We start from the raw sequence: 26,392 nt of genomic DNA, 5'->3' as shown, positions 1-26,392 counted from the left end.
GCGAGTGGCCGAGTGGGCTCGCGCTCACCAGCTCGGAGCACGCGGAGCGAAAGCTCGCGCTGCAGAACCCAGGAATCCTGGGTTCAATCCCTACTTTTGCTCGTTTCGATCTGCACTCCGTTTCACCTTACGTTGTACCGCAGACAAGGCTAGATGCGCGAGCTCATAGCGTTGGGAGCTACTCTTAACGCACGAGAGCTTGTGCCGCCCTGATGTGCCCTAGAGCAAGGAGCTCGCGCTTGTAACATTTTCTGCGGTACATCATAAGGTGAAACAGAGTATGGTACCGGCGTGCGGACGTGTATCACTGGCTTGTGATGGCTGATCGTAATTATCAAATTGGATTTAAATTTTGCTTAAAGCTCGTGACTTAGCGCAACAATATGTGGTAACGTGTTTCTAATCAGACGACGAAGTTATTTATGACAAAATGACTATACACTCTAACATTTTGCGTGCGGATTACTTACCCATCATCATTGCCATCATTTTGGAGTGACACTAAGTTTTCCCGTGTAGCACCAACACACTTCAAGTGTGTTTCGACGGGTTGAAGTGCACTCGCTTGTAGTGACACTAAACTAGCCCGTCTGACAGGGGTATAAGATGCTTTCTGGGGTCGCTTGAGAAGTGACCTCGGGCTTGTTTTTCAGTTCGCTGGGTATGTGTGTTTCCCCACCAGGTGCATGGGGGGTTTGGGAGAGGTTTAACCGGTCCAGCTATTGGCCGTGTTAAGTCCTGGTCTGTCCATTAAGGTTTCTCTTTTCCTTTTTTCCGTCTCAAAGTGTATCGGTGCTTCCGTGTCAATAAACTCAGCTGCGTTTGAGAGCTTGTGTTGTCTTGTCCGTTTTTTTATTTCCCCTTTTCTCAAGGTTTTCAACTTCGTCGTTTAACCATGCAGCTCGCCTGCACTCTTTCCCTTATGGTAATGGTGTTTTGTTCACTAAACTGTTTTGTATATTCCCCGGATTTTTTAATAACATATACAATACAATACAATATACAATAACATATACAAAATACAATATTTGCTAGATATGAAATAATGAAGCCATAGGAGCCTTACATTTTGTATTAGCAAATACATTCTGTATGGCTATATTCTAAAGAGTAAAACGTTTTATTAATGAACAAGCAAGACATCATAAATCATCACATACAAGCCGAAGCACATCAGAAAAAGCTCGTTAATTGCCACGACAATCGGCGTCTAACAAAGCGCAGCTTCGTTACAGAAGGATGGCGCCAGGATGTGGAGATGCATCCGAGATCAGGCAGTTGTACTCCATCATCAGGAAACACGCTGAACTTCTGCAGAATTGTCGCCAGGTACAGGAACATTTCGATGTTTGCCAGGTTTTCTGCTGGACAAATTCTTTTCCCTGAAAGCAGTAATGAACGGTATAATTTTTGTATTGTGAAAGATGCATGCTCTAAGCGGTGAGACGTTAATTTAGGTTGAAAAAAAAAAAATCATTTGAGCGCATTATCTTGATTTTTTAATGGATCGATCGAACAGTTCATCGCTCGATTGATTGACTAATTTATTTATTGACTGACCAACTTATTGATGAATTGATTGATCTCACCAAGCGAGAACGCGATGTAGTGTTCCGGTTTCTTGGAGAGTTCGCTGCCGTCGGCTGTTAAGAATCGCTCTGGATCAAATTGGTCCGGATTCTCCCAAAGCTCTGGATTTCTGTGTACTGCCATAACATTCGCCACAACCGCTGTTCCTTTGGGAATCAGGTACTCCCCGATGGAGGTGCCTTCTTGTACTCTAGAAAAAGGAGAGGTCAGACAATCTTCAACGTACAATGTAGACGTTTGAAGACAGTTCGTCCAACGTATACTGTATATTGCAGCGGCAGCAATTCGTTTTACTGCCTATTTCGAAATAAATAGCGCGAAGGTCAAGAACAAACTGACGGTACAAGCGCTAACTCACAACTGTAGTTTTAATAATCACACAGAAGACGAGAAAGAGGTAGCGTTTCTCTCATGTCTTTCTTTTCGGTATGAAAAAATTCCTAAAATGAAATTGTCTTGATGGAAGAGGAAGTTACGTTGAGGGAACTGAGAAATAACAATAAAGGAAAAGGGCGTTACGTAAAAAAAAAAAAAAATAATAATTTCGCTTGGCTGAAATGACGGAAAGCGCCATGATGTGCATTTAGAGCTTGATATCTTCTCTATTTTTTAGTTGAAAACGCCGGTAATATTACAAAAGTAAATTCATATATGACAAAAAAAAAACACTTTATAATAAGTCGTTCTAGCCAGAGGGAGGAGGCCACTAACAGTACAATCCTAAGATTAGGAATGCAGGTAACCCGACTGAATCATTATTACGTTCCTGTAGTAAAAACGTCTCCAAAAATAAATATAAAGTATTGCCGCTTTTATTATATTCGACCTCTGAGTAAAACCATAAAGTAAGCCCAGGTTACTGGAGGTGAGTAGATAATGTCACGCAAATAAAAAGTAAAGATATTTGTTCATTCGTTTGATAACACCATATTACATTTCCGTTATTTATCCTATAAAGCGTTTTCACATAAAAATGTAAGATGCACATTTTTAGGGGGCAGTTTTCTACTAAATCAAGTTACTTTTCCTGCTTGTAGAACTGCGGCAGTTTTATCTTCTTATCTTTACGTATATTTTATTTTATTTCAGAAATGTGCAGATCAGATGTCAAACACATAACGGCGGAACATACATACATGGACACACGCGTCATAAAATACAAACTCGAAATAATATTAAGTGGCACAGTGAAGCAAACATCTGGATTCTTTTTAAACGAAACTAATGTTAATGGAATACACACAACACTTGTATTAAGTCGTAAGACATCCTTAAAATATAAGAAAAGCGTATTTATACATAAAAATGTCACCTTAGTGTGGCTAAAACACTAGTTTGTATAAACTCTCTAAAACTTTCCTAAGGAAGACACCGGAAAAAGTTTCTGCTTTGAGACTGTGCGAATAAAAACAAATTAAAGTTGCTCAAATGAACAAATGTGCGTTTAACAGATTGTGTGACAATATCATGTGCAAGCCACGCATCTTATCTGAACAAAATATTGAGTGTTAGCTTTTATTGCTATGATCGCAGTTGTGCTGTAATATTTCAATGTATACTTTATATGCGCACAAAGTATGCCCTCTTGTTCTTGCAAAACTGAATAAATTGAGTTCATAGAGCTGGCATTTATTTGCACGTTTATGACACCCTTCCAACTTTAGAACTTCTATAAAAAAAAAAGTTAAAGGCAGAGGAAAAACAATTTTACATCGGCACGCAGACACAGGATCATATTTCTCTTCCCCCAAAAAGCACTATCCTCCGAAGAAACTTCTCCAACGAGTTGTTAGTAGGGTTGCGTGTGATCGGTAAACACCTTGAAGCCCAGAACCTGGTTTATTTAAATCGAAAAAAAAAAAAAAGCCGCCACATTAAGTTGTCTTTGAAACGAAAGATACCAAGCTTCGCTGAAAAAGATTTGTTTGTCTACAGATTTATTTTGTGTTGAATCGGAGCACAACCCCCCCGGGGCTGTTAGTGAGGCCGTTTCTTTTGTCGGGAACCTTGTCCCGTTTACTTTTATAATTGGTACAGGATTTTCTTTCAGTTATTCGGGTCACGCGAATGGTCCCAGGAGGAAGAGGAATTCCATGCCCGTGTGCTGATTTCTTTGACAGGAGCCCCGATAAAAGCAGATTTTTTGTCCGATGCCGAAACTTTGACACAAAAATATATTAACACCGAAAAAAAATCAACGAGAAAATGAACACCGAAAACATGAAACTAGTTATAAATTAGGTAGAGGAAAGTGTTTCATGTAGAAAACGAAGCAACGATCAATCAGGGCACAACCCCAGGCACTGCTCGCTAGCTCTCAAGCTCAAGGTTAGAAAACACAATAAAAGGAGAAGAACAGCAATATTTTACCCTCTAGGCATTCCAATGGGCTCCGTGACCTTCCACCGTGTTATCTCAAGTACGCTGGCCATGGTAAACGGCATCACCTTGCGGTCCTCCCATGTGGGCTGTCTGTCACGGCCGACAACGTCGTCGACCTCTTTCTGAATTCTGGCTTGCACCCTTTCCGGATTCTGCGCGCACACCAGCAGCAGCCAGTGGATCATGACTGGCAAGTTGCTCGAGGAAGAGAAGAAGAGTTCCACGGTGTTACCCACCAGGTGGCACACTGCACAAACACATAGGATAGCAACGCTGTGTATGAGTCTCCTTGCGGTGCGGATTCTTCCTTTATTGCGCAATTAGGCACACGCACAGATTACGCGACAGCACTATATCAATTGTACGCGATGGTCCGAGGTAGGATCTTTTTCGGTGAAAAAGAGAGGAAGAAGACTTGTGAAAGAGGAAATACTAATCTTGGAGTCATAGCCAAAACACAGACGGTCATCATTAGTTGCGTGGGGAACAGCTGATAGAAGAAAAAATGTTGATATGAAAAGAGAAAATGGCTCGCCAGTGTCGACTTCGCGACGACGGATGGGAGCGGCAACCGGGTGCTAATACTACCTGCATATATGTTTTTGGAATCATGCGTTCCCCATCTTCTTATCTAGGCCTAGCACTTGCAGGCCGTGGGGAGCCTTGTGATGGCTGCTTCCCGGATACGAGGCCAGGCCGCATTCGTCAAAGAGGGCGGTGTCTTTCTGGCCCTTTAGGGTGAATGTGCCGCCGGCACACCCTCGAGAATTATCGTGGATGCGACCCATATCCTGGAGAATCCTATAACCGGCAGCCCCGGATGCATACATTTCCCGCATGCTATATAGGCGGCCCAAAACAACAGGCAAGGGATGGGGGAGGCTCTGCTCGACGGAGCCCTGCTTTCTTGTCATTCTCTTCCCCCTTCCGTGATCCCGCCAATAGAGGCAGCGCGGCTCCGAGTGCCGATGTTGGCCTTGGGGCAAATCTGGTGGCACTTGAGTCGATAAACACGCCGTTATACAGACCCAAGGAACCTGCTCTGTTTACACGCGGTGCCCCCCAAAAGGTGAAACCCACAATGCCGATGTTTATGAAGGAGTTGAATGTGAGAAAACATAAAACTACACCTTTTTCTCGCTGCTGCTATGGAAGATGGAATGCGGCAGCATTAGGGATTATTTACCTGTTGCTAACGGAATACCTGGACCACCTCACTGCGCGCTGCTCCTACGAACAGCTGTAATGAGCTCACGTTACAGTTTTAAGATTATACCATAACGCCCGTTCTTAATGTGCGCGGCTGGTACGTGCTGACGTCCCCTGGCCGGTTGTAAAAGGGGCATATTCAAAAGAATTGCAGCGGTGGTCAGCATGACTACTGCTTTGCTACACAGCAGTTACCCTCGATTTTCCATGGTCCGACAAGATAGTCAGTATGGACAGAATGTGGATTTCTGTGCTATTCTGCGGGCTTTTATAAGTAACTTTGGACTTTTTTTAACTCTACTTTTTTGTGTTTTTTTTGGTTATATCGTGACTTTTATTTTTTCCGTGACGTAAAATTACTCGATATGATCAGATGACAGAGTCACGTGATTTACTATTACTGAGGAGATCGAACTATAGGGGGCGCTGCGTCCAGCTTGTTTTCCCCAGAGTTCTGTTTTTACCAACGATAGAGGGGGTCGGTTTCAAAACTCGATTCCCGGCGTGGCACCATTTCGTAGAGTGCGCGAGAGGTGGCACTATAGTCGCCCTAATATCGATTCTCAGCGGGGTCTCGTACTCATCGTTGTTCCTCGTGTTTTCGATCGTGTCATGAGGGCTCGTCGTAGGTTCGTAAGTGTTCTTTTTGGCACCTGGAGCTTTGGGTAGTTCGCAAATTAACGAGCAAGCATGCCGACCTGCGGTGCCCCCGGCTGTCGCAGCGGGTATTCGACTGACTAGAGTCGAAAAGTGAAGAAAATCGCCACTTTACTGCTCCAAAGGATTCTGTGCGCCTGAAATTATGGCCAAACGCGATCCACCAAAAAAAGTTAACACTCACATAAAAAAAAAAAAAAACCCTTTGTGGTGTTAGCATTTTCAGCCCGACGACATTAATAGCTAATAGACGTACGTCATCGATAGGCAGACGATTCTGATGATAAAGGTCAAATGGCAAAACAAAGATGCTCTTCCGAGTCTGTTTTCGAATGTCCCCGCACATTTTTTACAACCAACCACGAAAAGCAGGAAAAGAAAGGCCCCAACCGATCGAAGCGTTGTTTAGGCTGCAGGCAGTTCTGTTGCCCCTGATGTGACAATTACATACGATCCCTAAGCAGACGACGATGACAGCAACCTAACAAACACGCGCACAGATATCTTTGACATCTGTTCAGGAACTCCAGAAACACAGTCGCCAGTGAAAGAAATATAACGTCAAAGGACGTCCGAGGATCACAGGATTTTCTTCAAGCTTGTGGAGAAGCAAGGCGTACTTTTTGAGCTGAGGGCTGCCCCATTAAAAAAAAGATCTTCCTCTGGTTGTCACCAAAGTAAGTGCCAGAGCAAGTTGTAGGAGTCAAAGTGCGACTCAGCCAAGGCTATCAACACTCGAGGGATTGAGAGTATTCTTGGGCTATGTTCACTCCCGCAGAGATCATGCCGGATGCCCCTGTGAATCGTTTCCAACTACAAAAACCCCGCAACAGCCGTCTCGAATCGTCGATTTCTAAAAATGGTGGATTTACAGCTCGGGATCTGTTGATAATTCCAAAACCAATGCAAGCTAGCGGAGGATTCGCAGCGGATCTGGTAGAGCCTGTAGCATACCATGCAAGTGATGCAAGTGCAGCAGACGACGCAGGGAGAACCGATGTCACGTAAGGCCTTAATGTCACGGCGACGGCAGCACCACTGTTTCGCCCGCCACCGCAGCGGCCCCCGCTCCACCGGTGAATGCCGCTCGAGCTCCCAAACTGACCCCCTCTAGTAATGTTGGTGTTTGCCAACACAAGGCACGTGCAGTGAAGTATTTACTCGATCTTTCTCGATTGTTCGCGGGACTAGGCTTGGACACGAGTAGTGCCAAATATTTTGCTGTGTCCACGTTCGGCATCATTGATTGAATACGAGCCCCAGCAAGACGTTGACGTAACGTTCGGCTACATGGGCCGAGCGTGCGTCAAAATACAGACAAATAATATTTGTTGTTGTTGTCCCCATTGGTGTAGTTCTCAATTTAGCCACTAAAGGCGCGACAGTTCGATCCCCTTTCCAATAGACCATTCTAATAAGACCTCTCTGCAGGATGCCATATCTGTTTGTTGTGCTTTCGAACGCAATTCGAACATGTGCACTAGGTTTTCGGTGGAATATCAGACCTGTCTCAGCTTTTTTTTTCTTGCCTGGTTAATAAGCGCTAGAAATGGATACACACTTCTCTATTTTACCCCAGATTTTTTAAATATTTTTCGCGACGTAACATCATGTTATGGGGTCATGTACGACATAGTTAAACTGTTACCCACTCACTTCGCGACCTTGGCATAGCAAATTAATCTCTCGGTCTTTAAATATCCTCTTGCTAGATAGAGTCAATAGATAATGAAACGAAAGTACCCCCTTTGTACACTGGAAGAATGTCGGGCTCAGAATCTTGGGGTCCTGGATTCCATTCTCGTTCGAAGATGTTCGAATTTATTTTTCTTCTCAATTATGCGTTCTTGGGCGTGCAAACATTTTTTCTTCTAAACTGTGTGCTTACAAACACGCACGACTGAATGCGTAGGTGTCAATTTAAAGTTGATCGCATTTAATATAAGCAGGCTATCAGAATATGCTCGTTCAGCAGACTTGGACGTAGTTCAACTACTCTACTCAAACTACTGTAGTTTAACTACTTTTCCGAGTAACTTGGTAACTTTCAATTACAACTCTATTTGGGTAATTAGTAGTTTAATTTAACTACATTTTTCAGGTGACTTCTACTCAAATTACTAACTACTTTTGAAATTTAATCCTATTTTTTTTTCATCAGAAAAGTTTGAGTGCAGAAATAAATAAGACGCTGGCAGATTAAGTGGTATTCACGAACAAGGGGCCCCCTCACATTCCGTTCCCACGCACTTACACTCGGCAGTCCTACAAACTGCATCACAGGCGTCCTTGGGCCAAGATGGCGACGACGAGCAGCCAAAACATAACACCGGAGCGCACGAGCGCAGTTAGAGATGCTTGACAAGCCTTGGTCGGGTGTTGACCTAATCCGATAATGCAGGCAAGCGCCGCGTTTCCAGCTGCAAACGTGAAAGACGGGGACACACCGAGGGTTGTTGTTGTTTTCATGGTGTGCCTTTAGTGAGTTCTGACTCAAGTGGTAGGTTCCACGGTAGGCGCCACTGGGATGACCTCGAAGCTGGGCGCCTGTTCTCATGGTCGTCTCGTCGTCAGCGCATACTTTCTTGCAAAGCCGGACTCCCCCGGGCATAAAGGCAGACACGGATAATCCGTTCATGGGAGCACGTTCCCGCTTCCAGCTGCAACTGTACGAGCGCCGATGCTTGTTCACGTAATTTTTCGCGTCCTTCCGTCCTTCCACGCAAGGGAGACCTCCTCTTTGTTGAAAACGTTTTACTTGTCAGGAGCGTCAGGATACCGCAGTCGCCGGCGAGGATTTCGAGTCACCCTTGGGAGATCCTTTTGTCGAACCATACGTCAACGGCAAAAAACAAATTTTTTTTTTTTAAATGGCGTAGCTATAACATTGCAACTAGGCGCGCAGTCGTCCGGATGATCTCATCGTTGTGGCGCGAGACTTGATTCCTTGACGGTCAGGTGCACTCGCTCGGCGAAATCTCCGAACGTCGTAAGAATAAAGAGGGGCAGTCATAACAATCTCAACTTTCCGAAGGAAAAAAAAAAGAGTTTGTTATAAAAAAAGAAACCTCTAGCCGAGGCAAGCCTCACATGTTTCGTCATGGACACCAAAGATGCCGACACTCGCTTACCCGACCCTGCACAGCCTGCTTCTGAAATTGAACGCTGTCTTTGCATCCAGCGCCACGGTGGAACCTCTTCTTAGCTTGACCGAGGACGTCATTAGAAGGAAAAGAGGAAAACTCTCCGATAATTACTTTGAAAGACAATTGCTTCGGCGAGCGAATAAACTATTTTGGAAGTCATAAAATGACGGCATTTATTTCCGGCTCGCAGGGTTTTTCACTGATCAAAACTTCTGTTCATTTTGCTGCCACAAAAACATAAAAAGTAACTTCGAAAGTAACTTCAGAGTAATTCGCTACTTTTTTAGAGTAGTTAGTAGTTTACTCAATTACTATCACAAATGCGTAATTTCTACTCTACTTCAACTACTTTTGGCGTTGATACTCAGTAACTTAACTTAACTACCTTTTTTGAGTAATTTGTACATGTCTGTCGTTCAGTCACCCACATAGACATGCCGAGCACGGCCTTGGCTTCTTGTCGGGGTTCACTCATTCAGGCCTGTCGGTAAAGGCTCGTGATGAGCAAACACCACAGAAGTCTGTGTTTTCCATTCTAACTAATTTATAACCTGCAATCTCGAATATCATCACGAACTCGTTCAATCCCTCATCGAAACCTAAAATTCACTGCCGCAATTTTTGCCTTCATCTTAGGTTGAAAAAGGCGACGCACGATTTCATGGTTCAGGATAACTGTGCCGCGCTTTGTACATTTACCAAGTTTGTAATCCTCTTCCAGCACGAAAAGCAGCGTGCGCGCATAAGTGTGCAATGAAAGCGCTTATTTTGGTCAGAAATACCCTTCAGTAGATTTGTGCATTTTGAACTCGCAACAACGTAGAAATCCGGAAGAGTACGCGCAGTCTTCGAGAGAATTGGCGAGAACGACTCTTGGCTATACCAGGAAACAAATATTGCATTATGTCCTTAAACTTACTCGTACAAGTCCTGTTTTAAGTATTTATGATTAAAAACATCAATGATATTTTCGCACCTATTTTTTTTTGTCAAATCACAAGACTTTACTTGACCTACAGAATATGCGATGTACAGTGATTGTTCACGTTCTGTTGGACAACGTCCAACAGTTGCAGTGCTGGTGCAGTGCTAGTTCTACGCTACTGAAAAAAAATTGTATACTTCGCCGCTGACGTCGAGTCCAACAAAAGGATGTCCCAAGGGTGACTCGCAATTCTCGCCGGTGACTCCGGTATCCTGACGCGCCTAACACGCCTGACAAGTAAATCGCTTTCAACAAAGAGGTCTCCCTGGCATTGGAAGGTCGGAAGGACGAGAAGGATTACGTGAACAAGCATCGCAGCTGGAAGCGGGAACTTGCCCCTGTGAACAGATTAATCATGTCTGCGTTTGTGCGTGGGGTAGTCCGGCTTCGCAAGGGAGTATGCGCTGACGACGATGCGACCATGGGAACAGACGCCCAGCTGCGAGGTCATTTCAGTGGTGCCTCCAGTGGAACCCCCAAACCGCTTGAGGCAGGACTTGCTAAAGGCAGACAACATGAAAATAACCACCCTCAGAGGGGTCTTTTACGGTTGCAGCTGGAGGCGCGGCGCCTGCGTGTATTTCCGGATTAGGTCAATACCCGACCAAGGCTTGTTAAGCATCTCTTCCTGCGTTCGTGCGCGCCGGTGTTATGTTTTGGCTGCTCGTCGTCACCTTGGCCAAAAGACGCCTGGGATGCAGTTTCTACAGTTACCGAGTATAAGTGCGTGGGAACGGAATGTGAGTGGGCCCCTTGTTCGGGAATGCCATTTCATCTGCCGGCGTCTTATTTACTACTGCGCTCAAACTTTCGTGATGAGTAAAACTAGCACTGTATTTGAAAAGTGGTCAGTAATTTGAGTAGAAGTTACCTGAAAAATGTAGTTAAGTTAAACTACTAATTACCCAAATCAAGTTGTAATTGAAAGTTATCAAGTTACTCGAAAAAGTAATTAAACTACAGTAGTTTGAGTAGAGTAGTTGAACTACGGCCAAGTCTGCGTCTTTCCTTGGTTATCACCTCGGCAATAATAGATTTTACAAGAATGTTGCGTTTTTCTTATATATTTTATTCCTAAAATTTATTTTGAACTGACCAAGGGATAAATCACTTTGCAACCAGTAAACGCTCATGTTACAATTATTTACGACGATCGATATATCTGGGCATCTGCGCTTCACTCTAAAAAAAAAAGGGTATCACCTTACACCCTTTTGTCCCCTATAATACACCCCAAAACTTCATTTCGACGTACAGTGCCCTCCAGTCGAACAGACGGCACAAAATTTTGCCAGGGGCTTGATAACAGTGCGATATAACTTATTAAATTGCTAAAGTACGTATCAAAGACCAAAGAAAGAAAACACGGAGCTTTCGCAGTACGGCCAAGAAAACTCCGATAGTCTTTTTTGTATTCAATAATACGTACATCAGCTATCTTAATAAGTTGTACCAAACGGCTACCAAGCCCCTCGTAAACTTTGGGGCCGCCTGTTCTATTATGGGGCGCTGTACGTCGAATTGAAGTTTTGGGGTGTATTATATGGGACAAGGGGTGTAATAATACACCTTTTTTTTCTGAGAGTGTTCCTAGTGGTCATGTTTTCGCTTCTCAACATAGCTGCATTTAACAAAAGTAGTAAGGGTAACTAGCTCGACTGTATTGGCTAGTAATAATCACTAAACAAACTTTCGAGCTATACACAACCGAATTTTACTACCTGTGGCGTAAATTATGCAGTACACAGCTAGTAGAAAGGTAGTAACGGCCACATAGCTGTAGTAGTTTCAGCATTGACTAACTACTTACTAACCTTATTGAAGAGTGTAGTGCTCGAGGGATTAAACACTATATGGTTATTGCAGCGGCAACTGGGCGCTACACATATCCTTTGACAACCTACCTTGAAACGCAGAATTGGGATCATGCCGGTGCTTCTCAACTTTCTTGAGGAAGGCATCAATGAAGTCTCGGGTCACGTCTGCCTGTATTGTCTCTTCGTGTTGTTTAACTTGATCCCTAAGAATAAAAAAAAAAACACTTAATACTATGACATGTACATTCTTCAATTGTTTTATTATTTTTGTATTCAGGCGAGTATCTCGGGTTATCTCAAGTGACAAGCATAAAGAAATGGCCAATATTTTATACAAGCATGCCATTAAAACCTTCAGCACATAAGTGTTGGGTGGTTTTACCTTGTCTTAGAAGCTAAAGGTTTTCTAATGGATTAGGCGAAAAAAGCTTTTTAATTTCTCAGCAATCATCTTGACCATGTGTCAGCAATTCCAACACACCTTCACTGTTGCTATTGTATACGTAAATTTGGTTTAAGTTGATTGCAAAGTGCGAACGACAGTCTGAGCTTATCAAAATCAGGGCGGTCGACTACGAAAAATCTTGATATCTTCTTACTGCTTTTAAATATATAAACAAATAACTTTGTTATTACGCTTAAAAAATATTGGGAAGAGGTAAAATCGCTGAATCACAGCACCAGAACAATTACTAATAATCACTACTGACATCATTTTTTGACACCACACCTCGCACGTTTTGGTCACAGGTCAGACACTTATCGTACATTAGCATGCAGAACATGTTGGGGTTTTAATTCTCGTGTATTATTAAAATTGTCGAGGTTGTTGTTTTGGGGGGTCAAGTTTCAAGGAAAAATAGTAATTCCTCAAGCCATGACAATTATATTTGAAATATTAGTTGTTCTCGGAAGTCTTCGCATGATTAATTATTTATTTGGGTACTTGTAGATGCAGAACATAAGAAGGCAGAGCATCGCAAACATGCATAATTGCGTGTTAAAATAGATTTGAAAAAAAAAAGTCTGACTAAATCCGTTGCACGCAGTCGAAGGCAACGTAAATCTCGCATAACCCTAGCAGAAAACAACAACAACATGAGCCTCCAACTCGTATAGAAAACATAAATTGTCAGAGTACTTCATACACAATCATAACCACAGGCACGATTCAACCCAATCAGCGATCTTCTCAGTGGCTTCACCAAGCGCTCACGCGATCCGCAGTCTAGCTGACGCCTTTGCTCGGCGACACCAGGGTGATTTTTTATTATTATTTACTGCTGCGCCACAGGTAGAAGATGAAGGCGAGCACAAGCAGTTGGACTACGTACGGCTTCCCGTTGCCGGTCCCCGGCGTTAGCACGCGTCTCTCCGCGGCGAGTGATACTTAGTTTAGCATGCATAGTCCGCAGGCGACCGTCGGCGGCAGGGCATATTGAGCCCAGCATAATTAGTTCGCAGGCGACTATCGGCTGCGAATTTTACTTAGTCCGCAGGCGACCGTCGGCGCGCGCAGTTGGCTCCCGAGCAACTAAGCGTCGGTCCCCACGTGGACTCGCGTCGGGCGGATCATAAAGTACCAAGGAATAGCGAAGCAGGCGTATATGACGTCACAACTTTGGATAACAGATAGCGTAAAAGACACAATAAACCCCCTTCTCTTGCGACAGCTAGAGCACTATATAGCTCCTACGGAGCAGAGTAGCGCAATTCTTTGAACCCCGTGCTTTGCCGACAACATGGCCGACAGAGCGGCTCGGCGCGAGTCACGTGGTACTCAGGGTTCCAGGAGGCGGCCCGCCCTATGGGAAAATACATGGAGGTCGACATAACACGGCTGATTAAAAAATTAACGGCGAGTTCACACTTTTCAAAACTAGCCTGTCGTGAAGTTAGTAAAGCGCTAAACACTTTATCAAAGTTTTAATAATATCGGATGCGTGTGCAAATTTTGAGAAGGCAATTTCCAATGCAATGGCGTTTGAAGCAGACGATTTTTGCTCGCAGCGGAGATGGGCTTTTCGGGTTGGCCGGAGCGGGTCACGTGAAAGGTGTGACGTCGCCGTGTCGTCTGCTGCGTGATGCCGCTCAGGCAATTATTTAAAAAAAGTTACGTCCTTGTATGGCACAAAACTTATCGCATATTATTCTAAAATGTTTCATTATTATGTCAAAAATGATTGCCATTCCGTACATCCCAACAAAACTGAAGAAACAACGATTTTCTCACGTTCTCCATGCATTTCTGACCGCAGTTGGAACCTCCGGGCGTTCGCCGCTAGTCGCCGAGAGACGGCGTTCTAGATTGCGCTACTCTGCTCCGAAGGAGCTATATAGTGCTCTAGCGACAGCCACAGTTACCATCAAGGGATCCCTAGCAATACAATAGCACCAAGAATTTGAGGCTCTGCAAACACTCAAGGAAAAAGCAGGACCCGTCGAAAACTCGTCATGAAAGCATACTCATGACATACTCCACCAAAGAATAAATTTAACCTTGTTTTGATCATTCCCATAAGCGCGGTGAGCGCGTTAGTGTGTGTAACGCGTCCAAGAACACCCAAAGCTCCCCGTAACTAATTAGTCACAATAAAACATAACACTCGCATAAAGGACGCACGAGATATTTTGTTGTTCCCGGGCTTATTAGAATGATCGAGACAAGTTTCAATATTTTATAAAATTATTGCGAGGGTTTGTTGCACTATATTTAGTGCTTCATTCTTGATAATCATATGTAATGTGTTCCTCACACTAAGTCATCGGCTTACCACTAGTGTCTTTTCGCTCACTAAGCGTCACACAGTTGATTTTCTGTGAAATGCAAAATGTGAGCTCGTCAAATTTACATCGCACAATTTAAGCCTAATATGGGTAAGTTCGCCCACGTGTGCGTCTGTGCGTGTCTTTTTTTTTACGCAAATAAGGTAAATAAGAGAAGAGAAGCTCTTCCGATTCCGCAAGACCGAAAGACGTTGAGAACCCAAGAGGTTAGACGCTGACATATGCGGAGAGAGCTTGATCACTATTTATGCGAGACAAAACGTGTGCGCGGAAGGCGGAGTTTTTGATTTCAAATGTTACACATCAGATGACGCTGAGTCTTTAATTTAAACATCTGTAGCAATTGTTTTCTCAATGTAAGTTTTGTGTATGCCTTATTTGCGGTATTCAATTGGTGGCAATGACAATAGATCAAGGCGCGCCTCCGTGGAAAATTTTGTTCTCCAGGTAACATTGTTTTTGTTTGCAGCTAAAGTACAGATCTATCTGTACGTGTGCGATTGTGCGCGCGCGCCTGTGTGCGCGTGTGTATGCATCCGTTCGTGAGTGCGTGCGCGCGTGCCTGGGTGTGTGTCTGTGTGTGTCTATGTGTGTAAGGGCATAGGCTTGTGCTTGTTTTCGTGCGGGTGCGTGCGTGCGCGTGCGCGTCTGTGTATAAGAGTATTTGTGCGTGTGTCTGTGATCATTATCTTCAGCTCCGAGTTGCAGTGTGCTAACACACGCTTGGCCACCAAACCCCCCATTCCGAAAAATTCTCAAATCTGTAGTGAGATTGGGTTATGCCGCGCTTCGCATAAATCCGTTGTTCCTAATGACGCGCGCGTTCACACTGCCAATACATAATACAAGATACAGTGTACGGACACCCGTCTGAGGCGCGTTCCTTCACTGTTTTTGCCACACTGGTCATAAAAATAGCCTCTCTGAAGACATGTTTGATGTACACATATATGCAAAAGCAGACATGCCTCGAAGAGGCGTTTCTCTAGTTAATTTTGTCACCGTGTCTGCTGCGAACACCGTGTCGGTTGTACGATATTTGAGCAGTGGCGTACCAACTCGTTTTTGAGTAAGGGGGCAAACCAACCGCCTCCCCCGGCGGTGCCCTTAGTATCCTTTGGGCGCCGCCGGCCAGTCTTTGTCCTGCCCAGTGGCGGCTGTTTGGGGGGGGGGGGGGGGGCAAACACATGCCTTGCCCCCCCCACTCTTACAACGGGGGGGGGGGGGGGCAAGTGTCCCCCTTGCCCCCCCCCCCCCCCCTCCCCGGGTTGGTACGCCCATGTTTGTGAGCAGTGGGATTGTGGATATGGTTACGTGTACAAAGATATCTTTCTAAAGATAGAGCCTTACCCGATGAAGTCGATCATTGCGAGACGACACCTGCGCATAGCACCCGTCCTGGTGAAGGGCAGCCTAGCCTCGACTCGACACAGCCATTGAGGTTTGAATTGGATGATCGGGGCGCAGTGGATTCGCTCTATGAAGTCCCCGGCGAGCTTCGCTAGGTATTGGCACTTTGGGTCGCCTAGACGGTATCTGGTTCCCAACAAGAGGGCGCTAATGTTGTTCAGCAGGCTTTGGAGAATCAACTCGAAAACAGGGATGCCACGTTCTTTGGCTCCGTCGATCTCGTTGACAAGGTTCAACAACTCCTCCTGAAAAAAAAAAAGGAAAAAAAAATTGCAAGAAATATTTTAGAGCATACACACGGCTTTAGCAATGCTGTTAAGCAAAATTCACATGGAAGCTGTGTTCAGTTATCAGAATTTAAACATACCAAAGACAATATTTTTCTTTTCTTTGGGGAGAGCGATGCGAGAGGGCAGATGGATGAATGGATAGATGGACACGGCTATAAACCTTTTATTGAGGCGGCGGAATACGCAACCTAGCCAAAGGTTTTTAAATCCAACGAATAACTAATTTCCTATTAAATTCTTATTTAATTGAGGAGGGCAAAGAATCTCATATAACCGATAAGAACGAGCATTCATCTACCATTCTCACCGCCACTGGACAATGTTCGCAGCGGCAGCGGTGGTTCGACCGTCACAAACATGGAGGAGGAAGTTTTCGACCCTTTTCCAAGCACCACCAGGCGGCGGTGCATGCGAATCGGTGAAATGGAGGAACGGGAGCAATTTCCTCCCCTTCCAATGGCGACAGGGAGGAGCATAGCTTTTTCCTCCATTTCTCCTCTCTTTTTTGTTTTAAGAGTGTAGGAGCTCGTGCCGCAGAAAATCAGGCGTCAGTGCGACCAAGAAATGCCCTAATGCAACGCGCGCAGCCACGTGTGACGTAAAGCGTGCGACGTCACACCTGGGTGTACCGGCATAATTCTATCAACCCACTAAATTTGGCCAAAAGATATCGCGCTAAATTGAGAAAAAATTTCACTCCACATTTAAGCGGAAAATTTTCCCGCCAAATTTAGCGGAAAATGTTCGGCTAAAATTGGCAGGTCGATAGGGTCATGACGTCACAGTCACGTGTGACATCACGCAAAATGACGTCATGTGAGGTCACGTGACACGTGACGCTACCGACTAGACCACTCACACAGGCTTGCACGGATTGGGAACGAGCGCGGGTTTATATTCGACAAGGCTTTTCGATTACGTCCTTATCGCGTTCCACATTTAAAGGCGAAGCTTAAGCGCCCCCCGTGTTTTTTTTTCCGGACTGTAGTCATTAGGGAGTTTGGAGTAGGGGACCCCGACAACGTTCGGTGATCCGCGCAGCTTGGAGCGTTACACTGAGCACGCGCAGACGTTCTGCGCATGCCTGGTGCGACGCCCCAAGCAGCTCGTGGGACCCAAAGCGCTGGTGCTTCCTACTGTAAACCTCCCTATAGTCGGTTACAAGTCTCCCCCCAAAAAGGTAGCAGAAACTCCTCCCACAAGCGTGATGCGCCCGTTTCAAATCCTTCCGCAGTCGAAAGAAGAGTTCACTGGAAACGCTTCTTCTTCCGCTTCAATGGATAGATATTGTCTACAGAGTGATGCCAACTTGTCTCCGACCCACACTTTTTAAGAAAGCGACCTTTGTATTCATCGGAGAGGGAACCGAGCCCCTGAAAGTAGCCTTTGTATTCATCGGAGGGGGAACCTAACCCTTGAAAGTCGTATTTGTTTCCATCGGAGGGGGAAAACTCTGATCTCCTTCTCGTGGCTTCCGCAACACTAAGTCAAATTTGAAAGATAAGGAAGATATTTACGGGAAGGCACGACCCTCCTTCCGCGTTGACCGCGACGTCACGGAAACGATGGGACGCTATTGGATACAGAGGTGGCGTAGGGATATACGAATCCGTTTGAAGTGCCGCTACTTTCTTGATCTGTAACTTACTATAATTAAAAACAATTTTGCGATGCATTTTTTTTTATATTACGCGTTCTTACTGCGTTAGAGAGCATAAAAATGTATCGATGTTCGTGTTGTCCTGAAAGCCAACGAGGTAAAGGGTTTGGAGCGATAAACTGGGGTTCCTGTCCGCACATGGAAGTTACCCCGTCCAGGCCGCCGCCACTGTACGCAAATGTAACTACTCGTCACGTGACTTAACCAAATACGTCACTCCAGGGGCCAAACGACAGCGTCCAGGCAGTGGCTGGCCCCAGGTGGGTCGGAGCTTGTCGGATGCGTTTTTCGCTGTCGTTCGTCTGAGCGAGTTGATTTCAGATGCCGGAGCTCTGACGTGAAACTGGCCGAAAGCGACTTCTGAGTTGATTGCAGTCTCGCACGTAGGTATAACGTGAAAATACGGAGAAACTTTTAGTGCGCATTTCTCTGGCGATCGGCCGTGATATCGCCACGAAAGAGAGAAAATCGGCCCTGCGTTGCTCGGACCTGGGATTGATTCGGGTATCCCTAGAATATAATTTAGCGCGACGTTTTTGTAGTCTCGTTGACCATCTGAATCTCCGAGGTCGGCAGTGAAGCGTGTGCAATGTACTCAATCAGTAGTAGACAAAATACTCGAGAAAATTATTTAAAATAAGTTACTAAATACCCGCTTAAAATTATTTAGAGTACTACCCAATCCACGTTCCCTGCAAAATATAGTGAGTTGAGTAGAAATACTTAGTAATGTAATTTAATTACTTTTAAAAGTACTTCTGTATTGCGTAATATTGACTTCAAAGACACGAGAATAATATATTTGCTAGTAGCAGAAACAAAGAAAACAAAATCGCAGTGCTCTTCTATGCAGTCTACAAGGAGTAGTATCACACTGGTGAATGTTACAAATAGCAAAAAGAGGTCGCTCCACGTATAGCCATATCGCAGAATATCAAATTTCGTAAAAATTTTATTGTGCGCACGTTGGACGCACTGCTTCACTAAGCGCCGTAGACGATGTAGTATATCCTAAGTTTACGTTGATCAAAAACGGAAATAGATTACCCAAGCGCTGCGTTCGGAGATGACTGAACTTCAAAAAGAAAGCCACTAGGGGACACGAAGAACTCCTCGTATTTTTCTCGCGGTTGTCGCTTTTTTTTTTCACCACATTAAGCACTGCGCTCAGAAAAGCCTACAACTTTGGGAGAAATCTTGGTTAACGTTTTAAGAGCTTACCCTGCATCTGTATTGTTTCCCACCTTATAATTAGGGTTCTGTGTCTTCAGTATATACCAAAAAATACCGAAAATTAACCCCGAGATGGTTTTCTCTGAATCGGTGAAAACCAAAATATCCCGATTTCAAACTGTCTTAAAAAAAAAAAAAAAAAAAAAAAAAAAAAAAAAAAACACGCCAGTTTTGTGGAAGAGAAGCATCTGCCCAACTTTTTTTTGTCATTGACACAGTACACAGCCGCACTGAACTGTCTTTGGGGTTGATCCTTTCTGTCAAAGCTACATTTCTTGCCCCGTTCCCTTCTCTTATCTTTACCAGCATAAGTGGAGAAAATATTATAATTGATAACTTATAAACCATGATGCTTTCTTTAGTAATTATACAGTCCCTTTATAACACAAGCCCGATAAACACCGATTTCCCCCCGCCATTACAATTAGACGCCGAAAAACACCGATGCAAACGGGAAATAAACACCGATAAATAACCCGATTTTTAAGAACAATACCGAAAACACGGAACCCTGCTGATAATCCCTGTCGTCATGAAAGGTGATGCTGCTGATGAAAAATCATCAGCTACTTTTGAGGAAGCTGTGCAATTACGGTCTGTGTCATTGGTACTATCGGCTTTTTGGAAGTTATTCATCTCATCGGGTAAATTTTGCGCGAGTGTCGAGCTGCTTATATACTCCTTTTTTTACCTACTTCGGGTGTTTCACAAGGCACCAATCTTGGTCCTTTGTTGTTTTTAATTTTCGTAACTGATCTTGCGCCATTAAACACTCGCAATTACTGTTATTTGCTGACGACATTAAGTTGTTTAGTTTGGTAAATACGATAAAGGACTGTGAGCGTCTACAGCGTAATGTAAATTAAATTTCGGCGTGGTGTTCTCTGAATGGCCTTGTTTTTAATGAGACAAAGACGAAAAGTATGTCATTTTCGAAAAAGCATAATACTGCGACCTTTTCTTATACGTTAGACGACAGTGCTATTGCTTGTGTGCCTGTGTTTTGGAGATTTGGGAGTGTATTGGAATCCGGTATTTAATTTCAATCACCTTGTTATTGCTATAACGAATGCATCTTTTAAAGTCTTGAGAGCAATCACACGTGCAATACTTAACTTTTTGAGTTCACTTTGCTTTTACGTTTGTCGTGCTCACTCGTGCGTAGTCGTATTAAATACGCCTCGTTGGTGTGGAAATGTATTGGAGTCACAAATTCATGTATCATCAAGTGAGTTGAGAGACCATTATTTCGTGTACGTTATGATCGCTTCTTTTATTTAGACTATTACTACAGTTATAATAGAATATGCAACCTGACGAAACTGGATACATTGCATAACAGAAGAATGAGACATGACTTGAAGTTTCTGCACAAGGTCGCGAATGGAATAATTGATTCATCTGTATTACTTTGTTGCATTTAGTTACGCGTTCCTCGAATTTCTTGCAGGTCTCACTCAATGTTTTATTCTTCTAGTTTGCATAAAGCAGAACCCATAACATGACTACAATCAACGTATAACCATTGTGAACAGATTGCTGAGAATAGTAGCCTTGATATTTTTGATGACTCGCGTAGATTTAGAAATTCGGTTGATTATATTGTCTTGTTCTAAAGTTTCTCTTCCTATTCATATTTTTGTTGTGCTGTTACATACTAATCTGGAAAGTGCATCACTAAAAAGGCGTCATGCTGTTGGTGTGCCACTCAAAATAAATGAATTATTGAATGGAAAAGCGCCGTACGCTCGTTTTAGCTACATTGAGCTTACCAATACCGACGCTTCTATCCAGGTGTGACTCGACAGTTGCTGCCGCGCAAATGCTCGTCAGCAACTGGCGTTAGCTCCTCCCGAATCAAATAGGTGGCAAAGAGGTTTGTCACATCGCGACTTCTGCTCGAAAGAAAAGCAGACATTTTCGTAAATTCTTAACTTGTCGGCCATGGCCCGGTAAATTCAGGCAATTGATTAATTTGTTCTATCCTACTTCTACTAAGAACTGTTTACAAATTTAAAACCGCTCGCTGAGGAGAACGCAGCACGCATTATGCGCATTTAGATCCGCAAAAGATTGAACATACAAACGGTAGTAATTTAAAGCTTGTTCATTCCTGATTTTCTGCGACGCTGAAGTGTCATCGACTTACTAGATTATTTCGATTGCAAGGGGGTCTCGCACCTTTCGTGCCCACCGTGTGAATAAGCAGGCATGTAGTTGAAACGACTCGGGAAGTCAGCGTCCGCTTCTTCCTGCCAGTTATTTTGAGAAAACGTTCGTTTACTGGTTTACAAAATTTAAAAAAAGGAACCTACTCGAAACTAATAAGAGACCAGCACTCGCAGAACTTATTGGAGCCAACAGGATACACGGAGTCGCTTTCACTGAAGTGTTTATTACACACGCGGGAGGTTCTCGCATTTCGCTTTCCTATTTTCAATTCGACGAGACCTTCCTTTCTTAGTTTTATTTTGTCCGAATCATAATAAAAAAATACACCCTGTTTGTCGTGGTAGATGTTGCAGCGGGATAAAGCGTTGGATATTATATCTTTATCATTCTACCTTTTTTGTACGGGGTAGAGAACAGCCAACCACTACCCGAGCGCTTCGACACCTCAGCTCCCAAAATGTTTGTTGGCACGACTACGCGTGCCACGTGCGGTTTCGAACTTTGGTAAAATGTCCTACTCTAAATATCACTTCACCAAAAAAACACAACGCGTGAAACAAGCTTTGTCGCGCGTTACCGAAACAGCGCGTGAAGCGAGGTGACGAGCCGAGGGATCCAAGATCTGCGCGGCCTGTCCCAGTCTGTCCTACTCGTGACGTCACGAACGATGATGATGATAGCTAAAGAAGCGCCCCCTGTAGCTCGCGCACACCGCCAATACCCGTAAACAATTCCTGCGACAAGTGTTTTTAAGCTCTAAAAAGTATATTTGAGTTAATTAACACAAAATACTGAAAAATGCCATTAAGACTGGGTAGCAAATTCTTTCGTTCAAATGTATTAGCAAAAAAAAAAATACTACCAAAAGATTTTGAAATAGAGTATCTTCAGTTAAGTATTCGAGATAGGCACAAGTCTGATTTAGATACACAGTTTAGCTGCAGTAATTGCGTAAGTAGTGCATGGCGGTGTGCAGTGCTGGTGCCGCTTCGTCCAAACGACCGTATGCTCACTAGAGTTGTGCGGCGCACCGAATAGCTAGTTTGAAGCTGGAAGTTTTTGTGCCGTGCTAAAAACTGCTGTGCTGATTTCTAAAGTGTTCTGGCATAGACCTGCACTTTCACGGAGCACAGGTGTTGCAATTCTATGCCAGAAAATATGTCCCAGATCTGTTTCCGTTTGGTTTGTTCCCGGCAGTCGTCGAAACACCGAAAGAGAGGATTTATTCAGACAGCCTGCCACTAAAGCAATACAGCTTCTTAACTAATAAGTATAAACGTTCTTTAGTAAGTCAGAGAGCCTGCCACTAAAGCAATACAGCTTCTTAACTAATAAGAGTAAGCACTCTAGTAAGTTTTGTTCCACTGTCAGGGATGCTTTGTCCAGTCCTTTCTTTTATCAATATTTGCTATTCCGGGAAGTTCCAGGTCATGTTCGGCTATCATCGTACGTCCTGGTGGAGGTGCTAGGTATTTTATAGGGCTGGGCGTCAATTTAATTAACCCGATTAATCGCCACTTTTTAATCTATCAATTAATCAATTAATACTCTCAATTGTTTTCATGCGTAATATTTTTTTTTGCTTTTGTGATAACTATATAATAAATGGCACAATATACATTATGGATTATTGTTAATTGCGCCGTATATCGATGTGTAGTTGAGGACAATTGAAAGACATTCACACTCTCGGCTTTTTACTTCAACTGATTGAGGCAAAAAGGCTCGTTGATATTCTCCGGCAAGAGCGACCTCCTTTGATTGTTCACAATAGCTCCTGCTGCGCTAAACGGACACTTACACGGTGTTAAAGGGGCCGGGACACGTGTAACCTGCACTTGTCTGGTGTCACAAATCTCACCCCTACAGTTTACTTTAGGTGAATATTTTACCCAAACGTGCCCATCGTATAGGTTTACTCGTACACTTCTGCATAGTGAAAGCTTTTATTTTTACTCTCTTTGGATTCATCAAATTATAACTGATTAACCGTTGAAGAAATTATAGGGATCGAAGCATTAACCGATTTATCCGTAAGTTAACCGACCAATTGCCCAGCCCTAGACTACTTTACCCTATGTCATTTTCTCTTACATCCCGAGGAACCGGGAACCAAGTCCGATCCTGAGCCCGGAAGATAAACCACAAGACGAGCGGGTCCCACAAGAAGAGCGAACCTTGAAAGTTGACCCCAAACACCCTGAACCCTCAGCCAGTCGCTGCAACCAGGGAGAACCACCGAAATTCGGTCTCCTGCTGGAGAAACCCCAGGCGAATAATACCCCATTCCCAAGGTCAGCATAAAGGTACCTTTAAAATAGGACCCCTTGTAATCGGCGAATCAGCCAACGCACATGGAGTGCGAGCATATGCCATGTACGGAGGGTCGTTAACTGATTCTCCGCCGACCACAGGCACGTAGCCAGGGGGGTGGCCTGTGGGACCCGGGCCCCCTCCGAAATCTTCCATTTTGCTAGGGCCTCCTCTCCCCCCTCTCTCTCATACAGCATTTTGTCATGGGCGGGCCCCATGCGCGCACCCACTTTGTCAACCGCCGAACTGGGTTTCCTTGAAAGAGATGGCAGCCATTTGTGAGAAGGTCCGAGAAACGCTCAATGACGACTTCATCCATGCTTCAAACAGTCAGTGGACTGCCCCGGTGGTGCTCCTCAAGAAGGAAGGACAGGACTGGACCAAGCGGGGTTCGAACCTCCTCCCTCTGCCTGGCCGCCGCACGCCGTTGCCAACTCGGCCACACACATGATGGTATCATTCATTCATTAATTCATTCATTCATAAATAAAATCATAAATACATTCATACATACAAACATACTTACATACATACACGCATACATGCATACACACATACATACATGCATGCATACATGCATACATACATACATACATACATACATTATTATTATTATTAATATTATTATTCTTTTTATTATGCCCCACAGAACGACCGAAGTCTTGCTGTGGGGCACATACGTCCGTACAATATGAACAGCACATATATAGGAAAACAGTATGATTAGCGGTGAGAGCAAGGTTTCTAGTTTACGTTTAAAAGACACATAGTCTCTGAAAGCATCCTAAAAAGTATTTTATGATATGGCATTAAAAAAAAAAAACAAAAAAAAAAACAGTTGAATACGTGAGACCGGCAAAAGTTTCTTCTAAGAGCCAGGATAAAAACAACCGTCTTGTCTACTGGAACGCAGAGACCTGAAAGTCAAGACAACTCAGCTAGCTGCTGTCTATGTGGTCATGAATTATTATCCGTAACTCTAGTAAGTCGTGCCAAACTTTTCGAGTTCATAATATTTGTAAGCCTCGACCATGTACTCGTAGCCATAAAAACACCCTTGTTTAAAATAACGATTACAAACGATTCGAATAAAGCTCTTGTGAACTTTTTCAATTCGCAATGCATCGGTTGGTGGGGCGAAATTCCACACAACACTTGCAAACTCCAGCCGAAAACGAATTAGGCTGCAAAATAACCGAATAATGCACAATGAATAAAGAAAGTATGTGGTCAAACAAGCGAGATATTGAGCTCAGCAATCTTACAGCTGATGCGAAAATTTGAGAGACATAGTAGGAAAAAGGAGATGATCATTAAAATAAACTCCTAGGTCGCGAACCACAGACACACGCAAAATGATAGTGGAACCAAAGAACGCAGGTATTTAAAATTGACTCCCTCTTTCAGCACATTGATAGCACATCAGTTTTATCAGGATTGATTAAGAAAAAAATTGCCGAGCCCCGCTGAAGCACGTGTGATAGATCGTCGTGTAAAAGTGCGATGTCATTGAGTGACCGAATATTAAAATCAAGTCATCGTTTAATAACAAAAACCGAGCATTTTTCACGCACAATTCAATATCACAAATAAATAAAAAAGTTATGGTCCCAGGTTAGAGCCCTGACGGACACCGGACAAAGAAACAAACGCACCAAAAAAACGATTTAAAATTCGCAGACTGCTTTTACGGTCGGTAAGATAACACTGAAATCATCTGGTGAGTGCAGGAGAAACACCATTACAAGATAGCTTATACGGAAGCAATTTGTGGTTTACTCTGTCGAACACCTTCGACTTGTCGAAGTAAACTGTATCAACTCGATCGCGATTTAGGAAAAACGGCACAGAATAGTGATGGAACGAAATGTGGTTCGTTTCCACCGAACGACCCTTTAGGGAATTATGCTGGAAATCCCTTCGCTGGTGCCGGAAGTAGTGAGACGTATGGGCAAACCGAGAGCGTTGTAGTTCTGTGACTTCTACAGTCAAAGGTTGCACTGCAGAGGCAGAGAGCCCATTCTTGTTGGTTTTATAATGATATACGTTACAGTGGTACGCCTTTGTGTAATGCACGTCAAAAATACGAAGTGAAAAATTGTATTTCATTGGCCAATAGGCTTCCCTAAACAGTGATATAAGATGCCACTTTTGTGTAGACTGATTTCTAACTGTTATTTTTAACATCCGAATAACGTATGCCCATTGGGATAACATCAAAATCTTTCTCCAAGGCTCGCTAAAAGACGAACATCCGCTCCTTAAAAAAAAAAGGCTTCTCAACAAAAATAAGTATGTGACCGATCGTCTCAGGTTGTTTACAAACGGCCACGTCACCTGGGCGGCTACGAACACAGACCACCTGAACTACTGTTTCTATCAATGCATATCAAGGTGTTGTTTTCTTATTTTATAAACAAGCAGTTCAACGCGATAATTCTGAAGATCATGTCTAATCAACAGACCTGCTCTGTTTTATGTCAATGATTATTAGGTAAGCCGTTACACTTACCTTGATATGCTCTTCCATCGATGTCTTTCCGAAACCCAGATCTCGAAGAACGCGGAGACTGAAACTTCTATGCTCTGTCCCCGCTTCACCGTCAAGATTGAACATACCTAGAAGAAAGCAAGTGGGATATCTATTTACTCTAGACAACAGGCCCTCCTTTCAACCGAAAAATAATTATTAATTTCACAACTCACAAAATGAAACAATTGCAATTTTCACCTTGCAACAT

At 43.8% G+C, this 26,392-nt stretch overlaps 1 protein-coding gene across 1 annotated transcript; it reads right to left on the bottom strand.

Annotated features, from left to right (window-relative positions):
* Positions 1 to 1,173: 1,173 nt before the first annotated feature.
* LOC8025959 (cytochrome P450 2C31) lies at positions 1,174 to 26,392 on the bottom strand. Its single transcript, XM_042290305.1, has 7 exons — positions 26,383 to 26,392; positions 26,164 to 26,270; positions 15,924 to 16,228; positions 11,874 to 11,989; positions 3,961 to 4,219; positions 1,590 to 1,780; positions 1,174 to 1,382 (listed from the first exon to the last, which is right to left on the bottom strand). The coding sequence occupies exons 1-7, from the start codon at positions 26,390 to 26,392 to the stop codon at positions 1,174 to 1,176; spliced, it is 1,197 nt and encodes a 398-aa protein (XP_042146239.1).

This window comes from Ixodes scapularis, unplaced genomic scaffold (genome assembly GCF_016920785.2).
Source record: "Ixodes scapularis isolate PalLabHiFi unplaced genomic scaffold, ASM1692078v2 PGA_scaffold1__304_contigs__length_218370807, whole genome shotgun sequence".
NCBI lineage: Eukaryota > Metazoa > Arthropoda > Arachnida > Ixodida > Ixodidae > Ixodes > Ixodes scapularis.
Note: the sequence above shows the minus strand (reverse complement) of the source record. Positions and strands in the feature narration are given on the sequence as shown.